We start from the raw sequence: 22257 nt of genomic DNA, 5'->3' as shown, positions 1-22257 counted from the left end.
AGCCCCCCTTTCTAACCGGGGAATCGCTGAATGCTGTCCGGGACCTGGGCCCTGACCAGGTTACTGACTATGATGCCCTGAAGTCTGAGATCCTCAGCAGATATGGACTCACAAAGTTTGGTATGGCCCAGCGCTTTCACAGCTGGACCTTCCAACCAGACCAACCTCCTCGGGCGCAGATGCATGAACTTGTCCGAATCGCAAGGAAATGGCTGGATCCGCAGAGGAATACAGCAGCGGCGGTGGTGGAGGCCGTTGTGGTGGATCGTTACCTACGCGCCCTGCCTTATGAGGCAAAACGGTTCATCAGTCAACAGGCCTTGACCACGGCTGATCTGACCGTGGAAGCTGTGGAAAAGTACCAGGCCACAGCGGAGATGCTGAATGCTTCCCGAAAAAGACCCCAGGAGGGCGGCCCCACCACAAATGGGAAGAACCCGTCCAAAGGACCCCAAGGTCTCGAACCCAGCCACGTCAGGACTTATCCCGGCTCCAGGGGGAGCCAGAAACCAGACGGGTCCAAGAAGAGTACACCAGGAGGGGGAAACTCGACAGTGTTACCGGTGTGGGGAGATGGGACATATCTCCTGGCAGTGTGGGAAACCAGCCGATGAACCTATGCCCACTGCGGAGTCCTCCAGCTCAGCACCCACACACCGTTTGCCTCGCTCTTGGGAGTCGTAGATGGCGGCCCAGATCGACCCCCCACCTGCCCGGTAACTGTGAATCACCATGATGTGGAGGCCTTACTGGATTCTGGTAGCCGGGCCACCCTGGTGCGTAAGGATTTGGTGGGCCCAACGTGTCTGACCCCGGGGAAAGTCCTCCCAGTTTCCTGTGTCCATGGGGACACCAGAGAATACCCCATTACTGAACTTACAATGACCAGCACACGGGGAACCATACACACGACGGCGGGGGTGGTTGATTCCCTCCCCGTCCCTGTCCTAATTGGACGAGACTGCCCAGCCTTTTACCCACTCTGGAGAGAGTCTCAGGAGAGGATAACCCGAGTACCTCGGAAACGGAGAGGCAAGACTCATCCTGGGAAGGCTCCGGTGCAATCCTCCGAGTTACTCACTCCCGCCCGGGCTCTGATAGGGATGGCAGGTGCCCAGACCGACACAGAGACGGAGCTACAGAATCTGGACAAAGAACTGTCTGGTCTGAAGGGGACCGCTGAGAGGTATCGTTTGTTAAAGCAACAGTTAGACATGAAGACAGAAGAGTTAGATATCCTCCAGGCTAAACTCCAACAGAGCTCCTTCCCTAAGCAACAGGAGGAGCTGGAGAGGCTGCGCAGGACCATCGAGGAGTGTGAGGAGACCCTGCGCAGTAGTAAGGAGGTCCAGAAGAAGGCAGAGGAGAAGTACAAGGTGTTGGAGAACAAGATGAAGAATGCGGAGGCAGAGAGAGAGAAGGAACTGAAAGCTGCTCAACAGAAGCTAAACTCTGCTAAAACCAAGGCTGATGCGTTCAGTAAGAAACTCAAGGAGAGACAACAGGAGGCTGAGTCCCTGGTCCTAGAGTTGGAGGAGTTGAAGAGAGAGCAGTCTGGCAAGCACCACGGCAATGCGGACGCCCTCTCCCGGCGTGATGCCTTCTTCGCTGCCTTTACCCGACGAGGACGTCGGTCCCGAGGAGGGGGATGTGTGATGTCACGAGAGGCTGTGTCCTGGAGGGACGTTACATCCCCCTGAGGTGGCTGCAAACCCAGACAGCTATGGCTCCATCTGCTGGTATGGTCGGGAACTCCAACCCTCTATGGCCAATCTTCCCACGCAGCTGAAACAAATGAGGAGCTGATGAGCTGAAGGTTTTGGAAGGGAAGAGACACAGTCTCCAACCTGGGCTCTCTGGAGGACAAGAGTGCTGCACGTCCACTTCCATGAGGAATATAAGGATTTGGAGATACTTACCTTTGGGAAATACTCACCTTTGGATATATGCACCTGTGGAAATACGTGAGAGACATTTGGAAGGACTTTTTGCTGGGTTGGCCACTAGCTGCAACGTGGACTACAGTAAGGCTGGGGAAAAGTTATCTGAGCGAGTGAGAATTATGATTTTGGATGTGGAAGAGACATCCCTGAACTGTTAACCCTTAAAGAGCCACAAGAGAACAGAATTTTGTTATATTTTCGTTAATTTCCCAAGACCTATAATAAAATCCTTGTTTTGTTTGAACCTTGTCTCCTTGCACTACTTGAGCAATCCCGCTGAAAGCTGTGTAGCCTCTCGTGACGTCACAATACACACAGGAAACTTTTGAGCATGAAAAACCCAGCAGCGTTGCAGTTCTTGACACAAACCAGTGTGCCTGGAACATATTACCATACCCCGTTCAAAGGCACTTACATATTTTGTCTTGCCCATTCACCCTCTGAATGGCACACATACACAATCCATGTCTCAAATGTCTCAAGGCTTAAAAATAATTATTTAACCTGTCTCCTCCCCTTCATCTACACTGTATTGAAGTGGATTTAACAGGTGACATCAATAAGGGATCATAGCTTTCAGCTGGATTCACCTGGTCAGTCTATGTCATGGAAAGAGCAGGTGTTCTTAATGTTTTGTACACACACAGTTCCCTGGGTTAGGGTCATAATCTCGGTACTGAAAATATTAGCCTCAACTCAAGTCAACTTTGAGGTCCAGAATGACCAAATACACAGTAACAGATTACAGGTACATTGTGTGGCACAGCAATGAAACCATCCTATACTGGGGAAAGGGAAAACTCCAACTAGCAGTGTATTTGCAGTATAATAGGTAAAGAGGGTCATGATGTCGTCTACAGTAATGTACCTTCTTCTCCTGGTCTGAGCGAGGCAGAGAAATGACAGCAGACAGCATGTAGTCTGCCAGGCTCTTCTCCAAGCTGTAAAGTCCCTTCTCGGAGCCTGCTGCAGACAGGGGAGGGCTGTCCTGCTCGGTGGCCACCACCTGAACACACACAGAGTCAACTAGAGGAGCTCAACCATTCATCCTCAGGATTCTCTATTTGTCCACCATATACAGTGCATTCGGAAAGTATTCAGACCCCTTGACATTTTCCACATTTTGTTACGTTACAGACTTTTCTAAAATGGATTAAATTGTTTGTTTTCCTCATCAATCTACACACAATACCCCATTACGACAAAAATACGAAATGTATAAAAAAATTAAACTTTAATATCACATTTACATAAGTATTCAGACCCTTTACTCAGTACTTTGTTGAAGCACCTCTGGCAGCGATTACAGCCTCAAGTCTTCTTGGGTATGATGCTACAAGCTTGGCACACCTGTATTTGGGGAGTTTCTCCCATTCTTCTCTGCAGATCCTCTCATCCTATGTCAGGTTGGATGGGGAGCATCACTGCACAGCTATTTTCTGGTCTCTCCAGAGATGTTCGATCGGGTTCAAGTCCGGACTCTGGCTGGGCCACTCAAGGACATTCAGAGACTTGTCCCCAAGCCACTCCTGCATTGTCTTGGCTGTGTGCTTAGGGCTGTTGTCCTGTTGGAAGGTGAAACTTCACCCCAGTCTGAGGTCCTGAGCGCTCTGGAGCAGCTTTTCATCAGGTTCCAAACTTCTTCCATTTAAGAATGATGGAGGCCACTGTGTTCTTGGGGACCTTCAATGCTGCAGAAATGTTTTAGTACCCTTCCCCAGATCTGTACCTCGACACAATCCTGTCTCGGAGCTCTACGGACAATTCCTTCGACCTCATGGTTTGGTTTTTGCTCTGACATGCACTGTCAACTGTGGGACCTTATATAGACAAGTGTGTGCCTTTCCAAATCATGTCCAATCAATTGAATTTACCACAGGTGGACTCCAATCAAGTTGTAGAAACATCTCAAGGATGATCAATGGAAACAGGATGCACCTGAGCTCAATTTCGAGTCTCATAGCAAAGGGTCTGAAACTTATATAAATAAGGTATTTCTGTTTTTATTTTTTATTTTCACTTTGTCATTATGGGGTATTGTGTGTAGATTGATGAGGGGAAAAATAAATGTAATCCCTTTTAGAATAAGCCTGTAATGTAACAAAATGTGGAAAAAGTCAAGGGGTCTGAATACTTTCCGAATACACTGTATATATAATGTCTGGAGTGTCTAAGTCAAGGTATGGAGGAGAATGGTGTTTTCTCAACAACAATACTTCAATGTTGACCTCTGAGGGTAAGACAATACATATGCAGTAATACAATAAACCACATGGATAAAACCCAAACAGATCTGGCTGAACAACTGTTATCCTGGTTGACTGTATGGTGATGTGGGGATGATTGTTGGGGCCTGCAGTGGACTACCTGCTCCAGTGTAGTATGAAGGGAACAGAACAGAACCTGCTCCAGTGTAGTATGAAGGGAACAGAACAGAACCTGCTCCAGTGTAGTATGAAGGGAACAGAACAGAACCTGCTCCAGTGTAGTATGAAGGGAACAGAACAGAACCTGCTCCAGTGTAGTATGAAGGGAACAGAACAGAACCTGCTCCAGTGTAGTATGAAGGGAACAGAACAGAACCTGCTCCAGTGTAGTATGAAGGGAACAGAATAGAACCTGCTCCAGTGTAGTATGAAGGGAACAGAACAGAACCTGCTCCAGTGTAGTATGAAGGGAACAGAACAGAACCTGCTCCAGTGTAGTATGAAGGGAACAGAACAGAACCTGCTCCAGTGTAGTATGAAGGGAACAGAACAGAACCTGCTCCAGTGTAGTATGAAGGGAACAGAACAGAACCTGCTCCAGTGTAGTATGAAGGGAACAGAACAGAACCTGCTCCAGTGTAGTATGAAGGGAACAGAACAGAACCTGCTCCAGTGTAGTATGAAGGGAACAGAATAGAACCTGCTCCAGTGTAGTATGAAGGGAACAGAACAGAACCTGCTCCAGTGTAGTATGAAGGGAACAGAACAGAACCTGCTCCAGTGTAGTATGAAGGGAACAGAACAGAACCTGCTCCAGTGTAGTATGAAGGGAACAGAATAGAACCTGCTCCAGTGTAGTATGAAGGGAACAGAACAGAACCTGCTCCAGTGTAGTATGAAGGGAACAGAACAGAACCTGCTCCAGTGTAGTATGAAGGGAACAGAACAGAACCTGCTCCAGTGTAGTATGAAGGGAACAGAATAGAACCTGCTCCAGTGTAGTATGAAGGGAACAGAACAGAACCTGCTCCAGTGTAGTATGAAGGGAACAGAACAGAACCTGCTCCAGTGTAGCATGAAGGGAACAGAACAGAACCTGCTCCAGTGTAGTATGAAGGAAACAGAAACAGAACCTGCTCCAGTGTAGTATGAAGGGAACAGAACAGAACCTGCTCCAGTGTAGTATGAAGGGAACAGAACAGAACCTGCTCCAGTGTAGTATGAAGGGAACAGAACAGAACCTGCTCCAGTGTAGTATGAAGGGAACAGAACAGAACCTGCTCCAGTGTAGTATGAAGGGAACAGAACAGAACCTGCTCCAGTGTAGTATGAAGGGAACAGAACAGAACCTGCTCCAGTGTAGTATGAAGGGAACAGAACAGAACCTGCTCCAGTGTAGTATGAAGGAAACAGAAACAGAACCTGCTCCAGTGTAGTATGAAGGGAACAGAACAGAACCTGCTCCAGTGTAGTATGAAGGGAACAGAACAGAACCTGCTCCAGTGTAGTATGAAGGGAACAGAACAGAACCTGCTCCAGTGTAGTATGAAGGGAACAGAACAGAACCTGCTCCAGTGTAGTATGAAGGGAACAGAACAGAACCTGCTCCAGTGTAGTATGAAGGGAACAGAATAGAACCTGCTCCAGTGTAGTATGAAGGGAACAGAACAGAACCTGCTCCAGTGTAGTATGAAGGGAACAGAACAGAACCTGCTCCAGTGTAGTATGAAGGGAACAGAACAGAACCTGCTCCAGTGTAGTATGAAGGGAACAGAATAGAACCTGCTCCAGTGTAGTATGAAGGGAACAGAACAGAACCTGCTCCAGTGTAGTATGAAGGGAACAGAACAGAACCTGCTCCAGTGTAGTATGAAGGGAACAGAACAGAACCTGCTCCAGTGTAGTATGAAGGGAACAGAATAGAACCTGCTCCAGTGTAGTATGAAGGGAACAGAACAGAACCTGCTCCAGTGTAGTATGAAGGGAACAGAACAGAACCTGCTCCAGTGTAGTATGAAGGGAACAGAACAGAACCTGCTCCAGTGTAGTATGAAGGGAACAGAATAGAACCTGCTCCAGTGTAGTATGAAGGGAACAGAACAGAACCTGCTCCAGTGTAGTATGAAGGGAACAGAACAGAACCTGCTCCAGTGTAGCATGAAGGGAACAGAACAGAACCTGCTCCAGTGTAGTATGAAGGAAACAGAAACAGAACCTGCTCCAGTGTAGTATGAAGGGAACAGAACAGAACCTGCTCCAGTGTAGTATGAAGGGAACAGAACAGAACCTGCTCCAGTGTAGTATGAAGGGAACAGAACAGAACCTGCTCCAGTGTAGTATGACGGGAACAGAACAGAACCTGCTCCAGTGTAGTATGAAGGGAACAGAACAGAACCTGCTCCAGTGTAGTATGAAGGGAACAGAACAGAACCTGCTCCAGTGTAGTATGAAGGAAACAGAAACAGAACCTGCTCCAGTGTAGTATGAAGGGAACAGAACAGAACCTGCTCCAGTGTAGTATGAAGGGAACAGAACAGAACCTGCTCCAGTGTAGTATGAAGGGAACAGAATAGAACCTGCTCCAGTGTAGTATGAAGGGAACAGAACAGAACCTGCTCCAGTGTAGTATGAAGGGAACAGAACAGAACCTGCTCCAGTGTAGCATGAAGGGAACAGAACAGAACCTGCTCCAGTGTAGTATGAAGGAAACAGAAACAGAACCTGCTCCAGTGTAGTATGAAGGGAACAGAACAGAACCTGCTCCAGTGTAGCATGAAGGGAACAGAACAGAACCTGCTCCAGTGTAGTATGAAGGGAACAGAACAGAACCTGCTCCAGTGTAGTATGAAGGGAACAGAACAGAACCTGCTCCAGTGTAGTATGAAGGGAACAGAACAGAACCTGCTCCAGTGTAGTATGAAGGGAACAGAACAGAACCTGCTCCAGTGTAGTATGAAGGGAACAGAACAGAACCTGCTCCAGCATGCAGTGTAGTATGAGGGGAACAGAGGAGGCTTCAGGAGGGATCTGGTCCAGCAGGTCGTTATAGTAACGCATGTCCACATCAGTACTCAGAGCAGCCGGTTCAGGGTCTGCTGGGACAACAGACATCAGTTCCCTGGGTTAGGGTCAATTCACTTTTCATTCAGCTATCAGTTAACTGTAATAATGTACTTGAACTATACATTATAATATCAACTGTCCTACAGTGAGTGTTTGTGAAGCTGTAGAATACCTGGAGGGGTCTCCTCTTGGGCTTGTCTCTTCTTGGACCCAGGTGTCTGAGGCGTTGTGGTCTGAACCATCTAAGACATGACAGAACATATTCCTCAACATTTTTGCTACATGTAGAAATAGAAAATAGACCTACATGAAATAAAGACAGTATTGTGTACATTCAGTATGGGTTCCTTCTCCATCATCCAGTGTGTGCATGCATGTGTGTTTGTAGTATAGTACCTCTGCAGGGTTCTCCTGGGTGGTGCGTGCCCCAGCCCTGGTGACAGAGGGCACCTGGACCAGTCTCATGTTGTTGAGGTAGTGTTGATGCTGTCTCCTCCAGTCCAGACAGTCATAGATCAGACACGCCACGTCCTCAAACAGACGTGTCCCAAACCCAAGCTACAACACAACATATTAACATAGCATTTTAAGTATATTCTAAACAATTAACAAAGAAAAAGAAAGACCCGCACACTGCTCTTGCCAATGTTTATTGCTTATGTGTCAGAGTCTCGGCCTTCTCGTCAGAGCTTTGATTGATATCAGAAGAAGAGGAAGAAGAAGAAGAAGAAGAAGAAGAAGAAGAAGAAACAGGAGGAGGAGGAGCAGAAGGAAGAGGAGGAGGAGGAGGAGGAAGAGGAAGAGAACAGGATGAAGAAGAAGAAGAAGCAGGAGCAGAATAAGAAGAATAAGAAGAAGAAGAAGAAGAAGGCAAGGAAATCACCATAGCCTCTGGGTTATCCTTGTCTTGTGGTGACAGGATCTCTTTAGCGGTGAGACTGAGGCGGGCCACATCAAACAGCTTGGAGAGGGCTGAGCCACTGTTTAGCACCCCTTCCAACTGACCCCAGAACTGCTCCCGCTGTCTTCTCCTAATGTTAGCCTCCGCGTCTACAGGAACACAACAGCAGCATTTAGCTACACAAATAATATAAAAATTAGATTGATTGTTAGATCAAGAGTTAAAATGCCAAATACTGTACTGCCAATCTGAAATACTGTCAAATACTGTACTGCCAATATGAAATACTGTCAAGTAGTGTACTGCCAATATGAAATACTGTCAAATACCTCTGCTGTGCTTGATTCAGGTTACCCTGACCGTACAATGAAACCAGTGGAACAAAAAATTCAAGATCCCAGGCTAAATCAATCGAAACCTCACATTGATGGCAATCTGATTCTTACCCCGATCCAGGGGTTTGGCATCACTCCCCTCCAGTGATCCCTCTGGCCGGTCTGGTCTCTGTGAGGTCAGCTTGATAACGTTGGACACATGGACCCCCAGGCTGTCCAGCACAGAGACCAGCTGAGCCTGCTGGAAGCCCACCACCAGGACGTAGTGCTGAGGACCATCGTCTGGCTCATCGTCTACACACACACACACACACACACACACAAAAGCATGTGCGCACACATTCACACATACACAAAAAGAGAGAGAGATGTGAGAGAGAGACAGAGAGAGAGAGAGAGAGAGAGAGAGAGAGAGAGAGACAGAGAAGAGAGAGAGAGAGAGAGAGAGAGAGAGAGAGAGAGAGAGAGACAACCAACCAGTCTCCCCAACACAAAGTGACAACCAACATCATACTAATGAGCGAACAGTCCTGCTATACTGTATGTGTGATCATTGGGACAGAGTCGACTGCTCACCTATGTACTTGTTGGTCTCATCCTCCTCGCCTCTCTTTTTCAGCTTGGTGTCCTTGGTTGGGGCACTGGGCTCTGACCCTTTCTTCCCCTTGTCACCTTTAGCAGCAGGCTTGGCACCACCTTTGTCTTTGGTTGGGGAGGCATTGCCAGCCTTGCCCTTAGCCTTCTCCTCAGCAGCCTGGGAGAGAGTGGACTAAACTGAGTGGTGCTAATACTGCGGTTCAAATCCGGGTCTCCTCTGTGCCAGAAGACTGTGTTAGCCTGCTGAGCTGAAGCCTAGACATTAACAGGTAGCGCACGCTAGTCTTCATGTCTCAGACAAGGTTACGTATCACGCATGTTACAATACTACTATAACGCTGACTCTATCTGACAATAACACTTAAAAGGTTCTCTAGGAAAGCTGACTGTTGCCAGGACAATAAGATGACTGATGCTTGTTGATGACTGTCAGGAGTTCCTTCCTACCCTCATCTCTGCGGCTCTCCTCTGCTGGTCGTTGGTCTTGACTCCCAGGAGCTGGAACTTGAGCAGTTTACCCAGCAGGTCACAGGGCAGCTCCTCTCCTGCATCCAGCAGGACCTTGGCTGCCTCCATCACCTTTATAGATAAACAACATACTTGATGTAGAATAGCCAGAAAGTGAGTAGTAGTTCTAATCTATTGTGCAAGACTCTTTCTCTGCTGCTTCCTAAATGTGTCTTTTGAAATGAATAGCCTTTAAAGCCCATTTTACTGAATAATGGGTGCATTACATACCTCATAAAACATGGGTGCATCCTTGGTCTTCTTGATTTTTGGGTTTCCCAGTTCATGGATCTGTGAAGCATTTCATTCAGTGGTTGATTTTATTATTTACTATTACATTTGAGTCATTTAGCAGACGCTCTTATCCAGAGCGACTTACAGTTAGTGAGTGCATACATTTTCATACTGGCTCCCACGTGGGAAACGAACCCACAACCCTGGCGTTGCAAGCGCCATGCTCTACCAACTGAGCTACAGGGGACTCCTACTACTATGCTTGACTGTGAACAATCAGACTTTGTGTTACTGACCTTTTCTAGGGTGGCGTCCCAGGTGACTACACTGAAGAGCCTGCGTAGGGGCTGCTGTACAGCCAGCAGCAGAGCACCGATCAGCTCCTCATCCTCCAGCCTCTCTCCCACCACCAGAGAAATGCTGGCCTTCCAAGTCTCCTAGCATCATCATCATCGTCAGTGATCAGTGAATAACAACAACATAGCCAAGTGACATTGACAAGTCTGTGACAAGTGAAGTCATTCCCTGCTTTTGTAGCTGGCTTCTTAAAGTTTAGTGTGTTCAAGTAATGTTTCACTAGCTAGATATCTAGCTTTACTAAAGTTCTAGCTAGCTAGCTAGCTAAAGTGAGAAAGCTGTTAACGTTAGCTACCTCCTCAAATGGTGCAGTACTGAGTCCAGTTTCCCAAGCCTTGTTTCCAACTGCCGTTGCACCAGCAGCAGACACTGTCCCGCTTTTGACTCTTTTTGGTGGCATTTCCCTACCGTTTTTGGAGAGAAACTAACCTATTGACTTGTATCAAATTGCATTATATTATGAAATCTCTTTAACTTAACGCAAACTAAAACAGCCACTACCAGCTGTTAGCTTGCTAGCTTACGTTAGCTAACATTGCTCCTCTGTGTACAGTCCCCTGACGCTTCGGTTGCTCTTAGCAACAGGTTGAAGGGGCGTGATCAAACAGGGCTCATTAATAGTTGAAGGCTTTTTTTTGGCTCATAGTTTTACCTTTATAAATCAATCAGTTATGCGCAATGAAATCTTACTTTAGCAAAAATGTTATATTATTAATTTATGCCAAAATTAGCCAGAAAACTGATTACTGAATATACCACTACTAATAAACACTTAATCCATGTTAAACTCCCAACACAAAAGACGCAAACACATTTAATCAAATTTTTTTATAAGTTTTTTTCATACAATCATAAGGAGTGACATGGAGAAAAAAGCTTTGCATAGTGAAGCTCTGACAAAGACACAGCCTTGAACCCCCCAGCAGACAGTCTCTAATCCTAGCTCCCTGTGACACAGAGTCCTGCCGGTCACTGGGCCAGACAGGCAGACAGCCAGCCAGAGAGGAACAGAAAGAACATTCCATTACAAAAAGGTGAGAACAACTGAAACATGGATGCAACTTTCAAATTGGTCACATTCCATTACAAAAAGGTGAGAACAACTGAAACATGGATGCAACTTTCAAATTGGTCACATTCCATTACAAAAAGGTGAGAACAACTGAAACATGGATGCAACTTTCAAATTGGTCACAATTGGTGGTAGTATGCATGTTGTGTAGTGTTTCTGTGAGTAAAGTAGTAGTGGGTTGGTGTGATGGCTATCGGTTGCTCAGTGATGGTGGTGAATGTGAAGACCATGGAGGTTGAGAGACCCAGACTTGGATGGATAGACTCAAAAGCCCCAATTAAAGCCCCAAAACATTGGTACATTCAGTGCAAATCAGGGGTCTCCAACCTTTTCTAGCATGAGAGCTACACATTTATTTCTAGCTTTCAAATAGGCCCATTCTTCTTCTCTCCCATGCAACTCTTCCCCGGGTCCTTAGTGCACAAGATAAAGTAGTGCACTATATTTTCTGTCAATATACCTGGTAAAATAATGGTTAATAAACAACTCTAAAATCAGTGATTTATTTTCCCAAATTCTGTTCTCAGTTTAGTTTTTCCTGGTTTTAGATTTTTCTTGTTTTTCACTCTCAAAATTACAATTGTTCATAGAGAAACAACGAAATTGGCTCTTCTGAGTCCATGTCAATGTTTAAATCGCCTCGGAGGACAATTATTTTTAGGTCTGGAAGAAAACTAACAAATGTAGATTTATTTTTGTAATTTTCCTGTAATTGCGCATCTGGCCCTTTAATTGCGCATCTGAGAGGAATGTGCCAGTCTAGCAATGGTTCCTTACTGCTCATTTCATGGCAAAGTTTGCAAATAACAAATAATAGATACTCATTATATACTTCTGCCAAGTAAAGCCTACTTGCAGTAAACATTTAATTGAAAAGGTTTTGTGGAAATTTCTGTCAACTCACAAGATGGTTTATCATGTCTACTGGCTACATATGGCGTGATGGACAAACGCACGGACAGACAGGGGCAATGTTGCTGGGAATTCATTGGCTGATATTGTTAGGTTTGGCTTTTTAAGCCAATAGTTGCTAACCAGAGGTGGGATAATGTCAAAGTTGTGTTGATTAGATAGTAGCTGGTAGCTTGCGGTGTCTGATGCTTGTGAAATTTGTTTATGACAGTTTGTGAAAATTGCAAGTATTTTCAGAACTGTTTGGCAAGCTACTCATAGGTAGGCTGCGAGCTACTTCGTGATCGACCTGTTGGAGACCCCTGGTGCAAATACATAGCCTACACAGGACAGCACAATCATTCATTTGCAGACAGAGAGGGAGTCAGAATGAAAGAGAGGGAGTCAGAATGAAAGAGAGGGAGTCAGAATGAAAGAGAGGGAGTCAGAATGAAAGAGAGGGAGTCAGAATGAAAGAGAGGGAGTCAGAATGAAAGAGAGGGAGTCAGAATGAAAGAAAGGGAGTCAGAATGAAAGAAAGGGAGTCAGAATGAAAGAGAGGGAGTCAGAATGAAAGAGAGGGAGTCAGAATGAAAGAGAGGGAGTCAGAATGAAAGAGAGGGAGTCAGAATGAAAGAGAGGGAGTCAGAATGAAAGAGAGGGAGTCAGAATGAAAGAAAGGGAGTCAGAATGAAAGAAAGGGAGTCAGAATGAAAGAGAGGGAGTCAGAATGAAAGAGAGGGAGTCAGAATGAAAGAGAGGGAGTCAGAATGAAAGAGAGGGAGTCAGAATGAAAGAGAGGGAGTCAGAATGAAAGAGAGGGAGTCAGAATGAAAGAGAGGGAGTCAGAATGAAAGAGAGGGAGTCAGAATGAAAGAGAGGGAATGAAAGAGAGGGAGTCAGAATGAAAGAGAGGGAGTCAGAATGAAAGAAAGGTGTACTATCAGTAAGTAAACAGTTCTAAGAACTTCTTGCAAGCCATCCCAGCTCATGTACAGTATTACCGTAATGCTCGCATCCACTACAAGACCATGGTGCTTACCTACAGAACAGCAAGAGGAACTGCCCCTCCCTACCTTCAGGCTATGCTCAAAACCTACACCACAACCCGAGCACTCTGTTCTGCCACCTCAGGTCTCTTGGCCCTCCCACCCCTATGGGAGGGCAGCTCCCGCTCAGCACAGGCCAAGCTCTTCTCTATCCTGGCACCCCGATGGTGGAACCAGCTTCCTCCAGAATCTAGGACAGCAGATTCACTGCCCATCTTCCGAAAACATCTGAAACCCTACCTCTTCAAACAGTATCTTAAATAATCCCCCCCCCCAAAAAAAAAAAAAAAAAAAAACATGTAATAATCTGCCCTCAGTCTCTCACTGGCCCAAGGATGATGGAAGAGATTGCAGGAAGTTGTTCTATTTCAGTCCCTTCCATTCTGTTAGCTACATTCCACAGTCTCAGGGGATGTGACGGTGGCTGGGTGGGGTCACATCTATGAAACAAAGACATTGGGCGCGTTCCATGTCATCGTTATTGCAGTCGACACATTGCTCAGATGATAGTCCCTCACAACGTCTGGAAAAGTTGTTAACTCTCAGGAACCACGTTAATATGATATACATACAATATAGTAAATCGTGTAAAATGCTCAGCAGCAGCGCGACTGCAATAAAGACCACCTGGAACGCACCCTGAGAGTAGAATATGGTGGTATCAGAAGGCAGACTAAGGTAGAGTATCAAGTGAGCACACAAAACAAAACATTGAAAAACGTTTACGTGTTTCTGTTTCTATGACTCTTCCTTCATATTCTCATTACTCCTCGTCTTAAAACTTCCTAGTACTGTAGATACGTCTATAAAAAGCACATTTTCTTCCCTCACTTGAAAACCAACATTTCCCCCATCAGTCAAAACAGGCAGTGTAATAGCATACAATGGGCATCTGTACTTGTGTATGACAACTTCTCTGTCATGAGTCTCTATAAAGCTATAAATGTCCCTTCACCTTACCATCATCCACACACAGATCATATTATAATTGCATGATGTAGGCCTGTGTGTGTGTCTCGACATGCAGGTTGTTAATCACCATATTTTACTTTCATTATCATGGTCATAGGAACATCTGTCATTGTGTCACAATCCCAAGTCTTGACATAGAACTGTACAGTGTATGAGGCTACATCAGGGTCCCAACCACTATTAAAATAGGAACAGATCAAAACAGCTTATTAAATTAGGTGGCAATCAGGATAATGTACAGAAGGATAAAAAGTAGAAGCAAGTTGAAAACAAGCTCAACTAACAAACATGACGGATTTTAAAAGTTCAGATCCCCCTCTACTCTGGCAGTGTAGTTCAATGATAAAGCAACGATGACGATCAAAATACTAACAAACAATGAAAACAGCTGAAAGAGAGTGTGTGAGCGTGTGTCTCACATGATGGGAAAGCCAACTCACTGTAATGTCTTTATCTAACAAACCGTAGCTGAGTTTGGTTATTCATGCTAATAGCTTCCCCTGACGTTTGTTAAGAATGAGGCAGCCATTTTGATTTGACAAGTCATCGAGCTACGTACAAAAACGTCAGTACATTCAAAACCATATCATTGTTTGTGGCCGTTACAAAATACATTTTGCGGATAGATGAAAAGCCTGTAGAGATATCCAAGTTTAGCTTCACCACACAGACACCACCGCATCATGATAGGCTACTTCAGTGTTCTGTTCTAGAACACACCTGTCAGAGTGTTCAACAAGGTCAGGTCACAAAGCTGCCTGGACCTTGATTGGTTGATTCTCTCTCTGACAGGGCAGGAGGCGTGGCCACAGCAGATGAACAACACCTGTCTTGTCTTCTTTCTCTCTCCTCTCATCCCCCTCTCCAGGAGCAACACACCTCTTCATAGGAGCGATGTCCTGTGACGTCCGCCTCAGCCTCTCTGAGAGGAGCGATGTCCTGTGACGTCCGCCTCAGCCTCTCTGAGAGGAGCGATGTCCTGTGATGTCCGCCTCAGCCTCTCTGAGAGGAGCGATGTCCTGTGATGTCCGCCTCAGCCTCTCTGAGAGGAGCGATGTCCTGTGATGTCCGCCTCAGCCTCTCTGAGAGGAGCGATGTCCTGTGATGTCCGCCTCAGCCTCTCTGAGAGGAGCGATGTCCTGTGACGTCCGCCTCAGCCTCTCTGAGAGGAGCGATGTCCTGTGACGTCCGCCTCAGCCTCTCTGAGAGGAGCGATGTCCTGTGACGTCCGCCTCAGCCTCTCTGAGAGGAGCGATGTCCTGTGATGTCCGCCTCAGCCTCTCTGAGAGGAGCGATGTCCTGTGATGTCCACCTCAGCCTCTCTGAGAGGAGCGATGTCCTGTGATGTCCGCCTCAGCCTCTCTGAGAGGAGCGATGTCCTGTGATGTCCGCCTCAGCCTCTCTGAGAGGAGCGATGTCCTGTGATGTCCGCCTCAGCCTCTCAGAGATAAAGCAGCTTTGTTTACTTTCCTCTTCAGGAAAAGCTCGACCACCAACTTCCTTACGAGACTCCACTGGAAATCCACATTTTAAATATTAAAATGTGATGAGCCAGTTGGAGTCTCACTCCAAGTCTTGGTTTTTGTTCCTTCATTGCGATTGGTTGGAGGCTTACGAGTCCATCTCTCCCATTGGTCTAATGGAGTAACAAGGGTGTGAGGGTTAGGGTGCTCTCCTTTGGTTTGTGTTGGCAGTGTGTCTAAGTGACCTTAACCGTCACAGGGAAACCCTGGCGTTGTGCGGGGTTGATACCCTCTGATAGACATCAGTCTATTCTCCTCTGTTCAGCTCACTTCAGGAAGGTGAGTGTGTATAAAGTGAGTGTGTATAAAGATACAATAGGGTGCCAGACAGACTAGACAGTCATCCCCTTGAACCCCTTGGGTTCCTCTACCTCTGTGATACTACAGTTCAGAGGTCAGGGTCAAAGGTCGTAGGAGGAGTGGGGGGGTTAAAGGTTAAAGGTGATAGGGGTCATCACTCCAGGCCGAAGGTGCTGGTCTCCTCCACGGCAGTGAGCATCTTCTCGTGCAGCATGGAGAATGAGGGATATGGGGGGAGGTCCAGCCGGTTGAAACAGGTGTGAGCCCTAGAGAGGAGACAACCGCAAACACAGTGAATACAACAACAACAACAACAACAGTCTCTATAATCCATTTTCATACATGATGCTCAAATTGATAAATGCTGTACTACATTAGTTCACTTAGCCTTACAAGGGAAGTTAGCTCAATAGTTTACCTGGGTAGAGAGGTAACTTTACCCCATTTCTCCACACAGAACCTGCGGGGTCCGTTGCTGCCTCGGAGAGAGGAGAAACCCTCGTAGGGAATACTGGAGGTCCCCGTCACAAACTGACAGAGTAGAAAGAAGAAGGTTGCTGTTACTCACTGTGTATGTGTGTGTGTTTGTGTGTGTGTTTGTATATGTGTGTGTGTGTGTGTGTGTGTGTGTGCACCCCCACCTGCAGCAGCCTGAGTCTCTGCTCGTTGTTGAATCTCTCCACCGCCGCCCAGAACCAACGGATCACTATGTGGTTGTCATGGTAACCTGAGGGAGGCAGGAAGACAGACAGACAGACAGACATGAGTCACTCAGTAGCCTGGCTACTTAGGCCTAGCTACTTTGGCTTTTTAACCAGACAGCTTGCTAGGGTATACTGTTATATACAACTCTTTCTCTAACAGCAATTCCTAATTGGAAAGACATTTAAAAACATTTCCTTCTACATCTGAATGGAACAATGCACTATCTTTACTGCTGCCTAAGACCCAGACAACAGCTCTAAAGGACATTATGAAAAGGGCTCTATACATCAAGTTATTGTCCGTGTCTTAAATTACACCCTATTCCCTACATCAGGGTTCTTCAATTCCGGTCCTGGAGGGCCGAAACACCTCTGTTTTTCATCATCTCCTTCTAATCAGGGGCTAATTCAGACCTGGGACACCAGGTGAGTGCAATTAACTACCAGGTAGAAATAAAAAACAGAAGTGTTTCGGCCCTCCAGGACTGGAATTGAAGAACCCTGTCCTACATAGTGCACTACCTTGGACAAGTAGTGCACTATATAGGGAATAGGGTGTCATTTGGGATTCAGCCATTAGTATACAGTGGGGAGAACAAGTATTTGATACACTGCCGATTTTGCAGGTTTTCCTACTTACAAAGCATGTAGAGGTCTGTAATTTGTATCATAGGTACACTTCAACTGTGAGAGACGGAATCTAAAACAAAAATCCAGAAAATCACATTGTATGATTTTTAAGTAATTAATTTGCATTTTATTGCATGACATAAGTATTTGATCACCTACCAACCAGTAAGAATTCCGGCTCTCACAGACCTGTTCGTTTTTCTTTAAGAAGCCTGTTCTCCACTCATTACCTGTATTAACTGCACCTGTTTGAACTCGTTATCTGTATAAAAGACACCTGTCCACACACTCAATCAAACAGACTCCAACCTCTCCACAATTGACAAGTCCAGAGATCTGTGTAAGGACATCAGGGATAAAATTGTAGACCTGCACAAGGCTGGGATGGACTACAGGACAATAGGCAAGCAGCTTGGTGAGAAGGCAACAACTGTTGGCGCAATTATTAGAAAATGGAAGAAGTTCAAGATGACGGTCAATCACCCTCGGTCTGGGGCTCCATGCAAGATCTCACTTCGTGGGGCATCAATGATCATGAGGAAGGTGAGGGATCAGCCCAGAACTACACGGCAGGACCTGGCCAATGACCTGAAGAGAGCTGGGACCACAGTCTCAAAGAAAACCATTAGTAACACACTACGCCGTCATGGATTAAAATCCTGCAGCGCACGCAAGGTCCCCCTGCTCAAGCCAGCGTGTGTCCAGGCCCGTCTGAAGTTTGCCAATGACCATCTGGATGATCCAGAGGAGGAATGGGAGAAGGTCATGTGGTCTGATGAGACAAAAATAGAGCTTTTTGGTCTAAACTACACTCGCCGTGTTTGGAGGAAGAAGAAGGATGAATACAACCCCAAGAACACCATCCCAACCGTGAAGCATGGAGGTGGAAACATCATTCTTTGGGGATGCTTTTCTGCAAGGGGGACAGGACGACTGCACCGTATTGAGGGGAGGATGGATGGGGCCATGTATCGCGAGATCTTGGCCAACAACCTCCTTCCCTCAGTAAGAGCATTGAAGATGGGTCGTGGCTGGGTCTTCCAGCATGACAACGACCCGAAACACACAGCCAGGGCAACTAAGGAGTGGCTCCGTAAGAAGCATCTCAAGGTCCTGGAGTGGCCTAGCCAGTCTCCAGACCTGAACCCAATAGAAAATCTTTGGAGGGAGCTGAAAGTCCGTATTGCCCAGCGACAGCCCCCGAAACCTGAAGGATCTGGAGAAGGTCTGTATGGAGGAGTGGGCCAAAATCCCTGCTGCAGTGTGTGCAAACCTGGTCAAGACCTACAGGAAACGTATGATCTCTGTAATTGCAAACAAAGGTTTCTGTACCAAATATTAAGTTCTGCTTTTCTGATGTATCAAATACTTATGTCATGCAATAAAATGCAAATTAATTACTTAAAAATCATACAATGTGATTTTCTGGATTTTTGTTTTAGATTCCGTCTCTCACAGTTGAAGTGTACCTATCATAAAAATTACAGACCTCTACATGCTTTGTAAGTAGGAAAACCTGCAAAATCGGCAGTGTATAAAATACTTGTTCTCCCCACTGTACATCTTCTGTAATAGGTGTTGCTAATCCAGTCTCCCCCCACCCCCAGTATCTCCCTCTCCCTGTCTCACCCCTCTCCCCCCTGTCTCTCCCTCTACACATGTCTCCCCCCCCTCCCCATCTCTCCCCCCGTCTCCCCTCTCTTCCCCTCTCTTCCCCTCCCCCTGTATCTCCCTCTCCCCATCTCTCCCTCATCTCCCCTCTCTCCTCTCTCCCCCCTCCCCATGTATCTCCCTCTCCCCCGTCTCCCCCTCCCCCTGTATCTCCCTCCCCCTGTATCTCCCTCCCCCCATATCTCCCTCTCCCCCTCTCTCCCCCGTCTCTTCCTCTCCCCACTCCCCCCTCCCGTCTCCCCCTGCTCCCCCCTCCCCCCAGTTCATACCTCCTCTGTAATCTGTGTTGCTCCTCCAGTCTACCAGGTCTATCTCAGCGGTGCCAGCTATCACCAGCTCCAGCTCCCTGGCATCAAACACTGACACCAGCCTGGCATCCACCACCTGCATGGCACAGCACAGGGCATCCAGGTTACAGGGCATCCAGGTTACAGGGCATCCAGGTTACAGGGCATCCAGGTTACAGGGCATCCAGGTTACAGGGCATCCAGGTTACAGGGCATCCAGGTTACAAACGATGACCACAACCTTTGTGGTCCTTTCTAGCTCGGTTGGTAGAGCCTGGCGCTTGTAACGCCGCTGGGTTTGATTCCCGGCACCACCCATATGTCAAATGTATGCATGCATGACTGTGAGTCTCTTTGGATAAAAGCTAAATGGCATATATTATTATTACAAACACAACAACAACAAACTCAATCCCATTACATAGTCTTCATAATACATTCAACCACACTACAGCCTTTAGCTACATTAGTCTTGCCCAATTTGAATTCAGTTGTTGTTGATGTCTGTGAGCAGGAAGTTGCCCCACTGTGTATGATGATATTGCTGAGTCTACCTTTATCAGAATATGCATCAGGAGATATTTGATGGGATATTTTATTGAGAAAGTCCTTGTTGTAGATCGTACCTCATAGAAGCCCCGGACCAGGCTCTCTGTCTGTTGAACCACTCCTCTCTCAATACGCCACTTCACCATGCGCTCAATGTACTCCTTCTTATTCCTCTCTGACACTGGGATGTTGGCCCCGCCCGGCTTCAGCTCTCTCTCTGTGATCTACACACGCAGTACATACACATAAGCTTTATAATTCACACACGCACACGCACACACACACACACACACACACACACACCTGTCCGAACACCTCCTCATTGACAGTGAAGGTGAGGTCCAACATGTCCTCGATGTCGTTGTCCTTCATCCACTGGAGACTCTGGTGGAATTCCTCATCCAGATACTCCAGATCACTCAGCTCACATATGCTATAGAATAGAGTAGAATAGAAGAGTAGAATAGAGTAGAATAGAAGAGTAGAGTAGAATATAATAGAGTAAAATTGAGTAGAATAGAATATAGTAGAGTAAAATGGATTTAGGCTTAAAATGTCAGAAAAATACTCTCTAGTTACATATTGTATAGCCCTAAATTCAACACTGGACCTCCAAGCCTGTTTCCACTGCATGTTTTCATTGTTCCCCTCTGATCAGGGACTGATTTAGACCTGGGACACCAGGTGTGTGCAATGAATTATCATGTAGAACAGAAAACTAGCAGGCGCTGGACCTTGTAGGGTAAGAGTTGAATACCCCTAGTGTATACCTATAATTAGACAGTCCAGGTGGTGGATACGTACATGCGCAGCAGGCCCTTGTAGAAGGGTCTAGTGAAGAAGGCATCCAGTAGGTATTGGTGGATCAGAGCCAGGCCCAGGATACGCCCGCTGAAACGGAACCTATACAGGGAAGAAGAGAGAGAAGATACTTAGATTTTTTAGAAATATTATTTCACAGGTCTTCATGTACACAACAGATGTTTTGGCTCGTGGTTTACTCAGTGCATTTCCATTCACTTTATCACCAGGGTTGGGGTCCATTCAAATTGAAGTCACTCAATTCAGGAAATTAATTAGTTACAATTCTAAAATGGAAAAAACTTTTGAAATAAAAAGCTTATCCTTTTCAGTTTATTGAAAAGTAATTGAAAATAGATGCCATTTTTTTCTATTATTGAATAAGAATTTAAGTTTGCTTCCAGAATTTACTGACTTCAATTCAAAATGGCCCCAATCCTGCTTATCAGCCAACAGACCACTCCAACTCCAAACCCTCTCAGCCTTCAGGTCACTCACCACTCGTGATGGTTGTCTACAAAGGCAGACATGGGGCTGATCTGAACGGTGTAGGTGTCATTGGCTGAGTACTCAAACAGGCCGTAGTATGGGTTGAACAGCTCTCTAGACACCAGGAAGAAAAACTCTCTGGACGGGCCGCTGTAGTCCAACCTGGAACACATGAAGGAAGATACATTAACACACAGGTACACAAACAAAAACGTACACATAAATGAAAAATAACATTGTAGATAGAAATCTAATGTCTAATGTTATAGAGCAGACAAAGTGCATTTCTAACTTAAATATTCCTCAAATGTTCCATGTTTCATTCTATTGAACCCAGTATCATTCTCCCCAGCTTCTGGAAGAGTAGAGGACAGGCAGTCTGTCTGACTCACCCCTCCTCTCCCACGAAGCTGACGTAGAGCTTGCTCCTCTGCAGGTCTTTACGGGAGTAACACATGACCTGGTTGAAGGCATCCTCCAGGAGATGGTCCCTACGGATGATCAACCTGGGGGTTGGGGGAGGGAGAGACACACACAGGGGGGAACTGGTAAGGGCAGGAGGGCGTGGATGGAGGTTATGAGGGTGGACCACAGAACTAGAATGAGATTCTATTTCTATGGCTGGAACACCAAAGCATATAGCTAGATCAATAACCTATTAATTATTCCACATTACAGTATTCACCCATGAATATTAATCTACAGTACAGTATTCACTCATGAATATTAATCTATATTCCAGTATTATGTTGATGAGAAGAATCCTCCACACTACATACTTTAACTTCCCTGGGCCCTGGCCATAGCCCTTGGTCTCCAGTTTGCGGTAGAAGTTTCGCAGCTTGGCTTCGAAGTCTCGCTTGTAGGGGGCAGGTGCACGGGCATTAGCTCGCTGTGTTCCTGTGGAAATAAAATTTGACAGAGAACGAGAGATGAGTGTGTGCTCCTTACAAACACAGAACGAGAGAGAGCAAGTGGTTGAAAGTAACATCAACAGAGAGAGTGAGAGGTAGTAAGAAAGCAAGAGAGAGATCGAGACGAGAGAGGAGAGAGAGAGAGAGACAGAGAGACAGAGAGAGGGAGGAGAGAGAGACAGAGAGAGGGAGGAGAGAGAGACAGAGAGACAGAGAGAGAGAGAGATCAAGAGTAATATTAAGACAGAGAGAGGAGAGGGA

The 22257-nt window shown here is 46.2% G+C and overlaps 2 protein-coding genes across 10 annotated transcripts in view; both read right to left on the bottom strand.

Moving 5' to 3' along the window:
- The window catches only part of spag17 (sperm associated antigen 17), a 45511-nt gene extending 34770 nt beyond the window's left edge, over positions 1–10741 (bottom strand). For 6 of the 9 annotated variants that reach the window (XM_045209640.1, XM_045209642.1, XM_045209644.1 and 3 more), the window contains exons 1-11: positions 10440–10711; positions 10084–10224; positions 9785–9844; positions 9494–9625; positions 9026–9203; positions 8561–8743; positions 8097–8290; positions 7610–7771; positions 7386–7455; positions 7124–7245; positions 2812–2949 (exon numbers count right to left, since the gene is read on the bottom strand). In XM_045209640.1, coding sequence (XP_045065575.1) covers positions 2812–2949; positions 7124–7245; positions 7386–7455; positions 7610–7771; positions 8097–8290; positions 8561–8743; positions 9026–9203; positions 9494–9625; positions 9785–9844; positions 10084–10224; positions 10440–10544 — 1485 coding nt within the window. In that variant the 5' untranslated portion in view covers positions 10545–10711. Of the gene's footprint in view, positions 1–2811; positions 2950–7123; positions 7246–7385; positions 7456–7609; positions 7772–8096; positions 8291–8560; positions 8744–9025; positions 9204–9493; positions 9626–9784; positions 9845–10083; positions 10225–10439 lie in introns of all 9 variants that reach the window. The other 3 variants (XM_045209638.1, XM_045209639.1, XM_045209643.1) reach the window with 3 other exon arrangements.
- A 2471-nt stretch (positions 10742–13212) lies between these two features.
- The window catches only part of hecw2b (HECT, C2 and WW domain containing E3 ubiquitin protein ligase 2b), a 29534-nt gene continuing 20489 nt past the window's right edge, over positions 13213–22257 (bottom strand). The window contains exons 22-31 of the mRNA XM_045209295.1: positions 21862–21982; positions 21475–21588; positions 21092–21244; positions 20597–20695; positions 20096–20225; positions 19870–20016; positions 19226–19340; positions 16593–16678; positions 16370–16482; positions 13213–16217 (exon numbers count right to left, since the gene is read on the bottom strand). Coding sequence (XP_045065230.1) covers positions 16106–16217; positions 16370–16482; positions 16593–16678; positions 19226–19340; positions 19870–20016; positions 20096–20225; positions 20597–20695; positions 21092–21244; positions 21475–21588; positions 21862–21982 — 1190 coding nt within the window. The 3' untranslated portion in view covers positions 13213–16105. The remainder of the gene's footprint in view (positions 16218–16369; positions 16483–16592; positions 16679–19225; positions 19341–19869; positions 20017–20095; positions 20226–20596; positions 20696–21091; positions 21245–21474; positions 21589–21861; positions 21983–22257) is intronic.

The sequence above is a fragment of the Coregonus clupeaformis genome, chromosome 30 (assembly GCF_020615455.1).
Source record: "Coregonus clupeaformis isolate EN_2021a chromosome 30, ASM2061545v1, whole genome shotgun sequence".
Classification (NCBI taxonomy): Eukaryota; Metazoa; Chordata; class Actinopteri; order Salmoniformes; family Salmonidae; genus Coregonus; species Coregonus clupeaformis.
This window is presented reverse-complemented; position numbering and strand designations above follow the sequence as displayed.